Source organism: Leptodactylus fuscus, chromosome 1, assembly GCF_031893055.1.
Source record: "Leptodactylus fuscus isolate aLepFus1 chromosome 1, aLepFus1.hap2, whole genome shotgun sequence".
Classification (NCBI taxonomy): Eukaryota; Metazoa; Chordata; class Amphibia; order Anura; family Leptodactylidae; genus Leptodactylus; species Leptodactylus fuscus.
The window spans coordinates 303,238,319-303,242,411 of NC_134265.1; the positions used below are offsets into that span (position 1 = coordinate 303,238,319).

General features: G+C 38.9%; 1 protein-coding gene across 1 annotated transcript; it reads right to left on the reverse strand.

Annotated features, from left to right (window-relative positions):
- Positions 1-2,586: 2,586 nt before the first annotated feature.
- On the reverse strand, positions 2,587-3,432 carry LOC142195811 (claudin-24-like). The gene has a single exon (XM_075265864.1). The coding sequence runs from the start codon at positions 3,247-3,249 to the stop codon at positions 2,587-2,589; it is 663 nt and encodes a 220-aa protein (XP_075121965.1). The 5' UTR covers positions 3,250-3,432.
- Positions 3,433-4,093: the final 661 nt, after the last annotated feature.

Here is a 4,093-nt window from a genome sequence, read left to right on the forward strand (position 1 = left end):
TCTGTCATCATTGACTATAATGTGAAAAAACAATATGGAGGCAAAGCTTCCATTTTCTTTGTTCACTTTTCAAACTAAAGAAACGTCTTTATCTTCTGTTTGAAAAGTAGATAAATGAGACTAAAGAAAAAGAAAGCCGCCATCTTGTTTTTCACATTCTTGTGACTGATGATGAATGAGGAGAGAATGGGCTCCATCTGCATCTGGCATTATATTAGTTTTTCAGTCTGTTGTTCTGGTTCTATGGTGGATTTTCACAATGGACAAGAAGACAATGTGAACTTATCCTTAGACTCCACGTCCTAGTAACTGCCAGCATCAATTTTCACTATCCACTTGGTACATATTATTTTGCCTACAGCAATAATTTAACGGGTCTCTGCCACCTCCACTAAGTATATTAAACCTAGAGGGTACTGGAGAGCGACTTGGAAACAGGCTTGAAAAGGACCTTGAGCACTCCCAAACTGGTGGCCCAACTCCAGAGACAATGCTACTGGTGACCTGCAGAGAGAAGGTGGTCTGGGACTGGGTTCCAAGTTTAAACTCAGTGTGAGCCAGATTACTGAGGAGAACCCCAATAAAACTTGTTGCCCTCAAAAGGTAGTCAGAGTATGAGATGTGAAGTATTGCCCTGTGTGTGGGCTAGGCTGATTTATTATCTTTATCCTTGTTATCAGCTGTAAAGACATTTGGATTTCCATCACCTGTTGTACTCTTTATTTGGCACCCAGGGCCACCAACACCTCTGATATATATATATATATATATATATATATATATATATAATTTATCTCTTTACTGTGCTCTGTAACATGGTGGAAGTTGAGTATGGTGGAAGTGGTAGGCTCTAGAGATGAGCGAACAGTAAAATGTCTATGGTTTGATACTCGTTTCGAGTAGCCTCTCAATATTCGACTACTCGAATCGAATATCGAACCCTATTATAGTCTATGGGGGAAAATGCTCGTTTCAGGGGTAGGCAACGTTCAATCAAATTATACTTACCAAGTCCACGAGTGAGGGTCGGGCTGGATCCTCCGAGCAGTCTTCTCCTTGCAGCGTCCCCGCGGCGTCTTCTGGCTCTTCATTCACTCTGCCAGGCATCGGGCCTGGGCAGAGCCGACTGCGCATGCCCGCACTACAACCGGACATGTGCAGTCGGCTATGTCCAGGCCCGATGCCTGGCAGAATGAATGAAGAGCCAGAAGATGCCGCGGGGAAGCTGCACGGAGAAGACTTCTAAAGGTAGGAGAAGAACCAGCGTTGATTGGCCGACTGTATAGCATTCGGCCAATCAATGCTGGTTCTGTATCGAACGTTTACATTCGAACAGCGAGTGGTACTCGATCGAGTACGAGTATTTCGAATACCGTAGTATTCGATCAAATACCTACTCGATCGGGTACTACTCGCTCATCTCTAGTAGGCTCCCTTTTAAGGAACAGATGGGAAGAAAACAAAGTAAGCATTGAGATTAGGTATATAGACGTATAGAATATCACTATTTTAGCAGCTTATTATAATTATTATTATTATTATTTATTATTTATTATTTATTCCCTCTTGAAATATACAAATAAACTACAACATTCTCTGTATAGTTTAAGTTTGTCCATCCTGTGGTCTAAGTGCTTTTTTAAACTATATTGTGACCATAACAACATTTATGATATAATGTACATGTTGACTGTGAGGCTGTAAAGGGTTACAGGTTGAAGTTGTTTTTCATTTTTTATAAAGCCTCCTTTAAGGCACAGCCAGGACTCAATTGCAAAATTCTTCTTACTGCAAAACTAAAGAGTCTTATAACACCATTAACCATGTCTGTGCCGGAACATGAGCTTTTAATGTTGAATGGTTGATGCTAAACAGTCTTGTCAGCGTGTGATTAATGTGACAAATCCACACACGCCTATTATGTGTGCGGAATGTGTCATGCAATATTCTGCACAATCTGAAGTGACTGATCTAAGTGTGTGGGGTCGGGAAAGACCTGCTTACTGAAAACAAAAGAAAGTTATTGCCGGTTTATTTCCCCCATGCCTTTCAAGTGTTGGCAAACATACTTATATCACATTAACATTGCAAAATCAAGGAGAGACCTAAGAGCCAGCAATGCATGAAGACTGCAACAAGAGAAAACGTTTCAAGGTATTGTATTCATTTGCTTGTTCTTTGCGATTGGGTATATAATCTGCCACAATATTTTAGGACTGGCATATGTTTAATGGTCGAGACATAGTGCATAGTGGTTTTATATGTTACTATCTTTACAAAGAGGAAATCAGTTGTGTAACCTGTTTTAGCAGACTTCACATTTCAAGTCATTCCAATTGTAATAAACTATAATATATATAACATAAACCAAGAATAAATAACATTGTTACCATAACACAGATAGAACATAAAAATGGTGCCTTATATATAAATGTATAAATTGCATCTAACAAAAGACATGTAATATCTTACTAAAATGAATACAGCTCCATAAAAAATTAAGTCTAATCTGTAGTGTGTATATAAATCTCTGAGGATGGAAGTATATTGTTCTAGATTCCTGAAGTCTTCTCAGTTCTGTGACATTTAGATGATCAGATCAGGGCACCTGCTTTGCACAGAAGCCGGTCGATATAAAGATCCAGGGATATTTGTATCTACACATTTAACACTTGGTTGGTCATGTGTAGATGGCATTGAACAAAACAAGATTGACCCTCCAAATATAAGGAAGAAAGAGCCAAACCAGCACATGAACATAGCTTCTCCAAACTCCCATCTGGGTACAATTTCTGGGATTGTCTCATCCCAAAATTCTTGGACTGTATCATAAGCTATCCAAGAAACTGGAACTAAAGCAGTGACACCTGAGATCACAAGTAGAGTCCCACCAAGCATAGCTTGCTTCCTTTTGGTGTCTATTTCTCCAATCTTCAGACATTCCAAACACATGGCAGAAACTATAAGACCAATGATCCCCAAGCCATCAGAGATAAGCATCAGAATTCTTGCCATCTGTAGTGGCAGTGACAATGCCAAAAAGGAATCAAAATCTTTGCACTCCATGCCACCTTCATCTTGTACCACACACGTCTGCCACAGTCCAGTGTTCCAGATTTCCATCTCGTTCAGATCTAGGTTTAAGTTTTTCCAGAGAGGCACAAAAGTGCTAACACAGATCAGAACACATCCCAGCAATGCAAAAAACATTGCAACGCATTGTAGCTTTATCCTGTGGGTGACAGCCATTAAGTCCAGAGTCTTGGAGGACAAATAGGATGATGGAAGAAGCCTGTTGACAACAGGTGTTTCAGATCTTAATAGTGTGTTGGTATTGGAGTTAGTGGTGTTAAATATAAGCTGCTATATGTCATTTAATGCCATTGAAATTTCTGCCTATGTTTAGTGAATGAAGTTCTCAGTTACAGTTACTGGATTTCGGCCAATAAAGCACTATTCCCTTACAGACAGGCTCTGCAGTGACCTCATCATTTATGAACAATGATTTGAAGGAGGGGTTTGCATTAAACACCCTCATGTCTGCTGTTATTTATAGCTCGGAATTAAAGTGAACAGCTACAAGATATGACAGATGAGCTTCACAGTACTTTACATCAACATTTCAAAGGAGCTCATGTATGACTGCTTATTTAATACAAGAATAATTTGTACACCGAAGAGTAGTTACCATTCCAAGAATAGTCCACCTTGTAGCCATCACTAATATATGATCAAAAAAATCTATTGTATTCCTGGAAAATTGGTACATATGACGAAAATGTAGGTATCGTCTTATATACATCTTTTGTAATATATACAGCTTAATTCTTATATGCGTCATTTCTTGTATATACAGCTTACTGACTATTAGAGTTCAATATTTGTTCCTGTTCAGTCTCCTCTTCTAAGAAAGCATTTACTTGCAATAAAAAGATTAACTTTTCTCAAAATTCTACATTTTGGTAAAGTAAATACATTCATAATTCACAATATTTAGACAGCTGTAGGAAGGCACAGTTGTCAGGAATCTCTATCCGGCTGCTGCACCTTTAATGTAACCATGCCATCCTGGGAAGCTTTTGCAGTTTCAGAG

Coding starts and splice junctions, on each gene's coding strand:
- LOC142195811 (XM_075265864.1), bottom strand. CDS start 3,249: ATGGCTGTCACCCACAGGATAAAGCTACAATGCGTTGCAATGTTTTTT.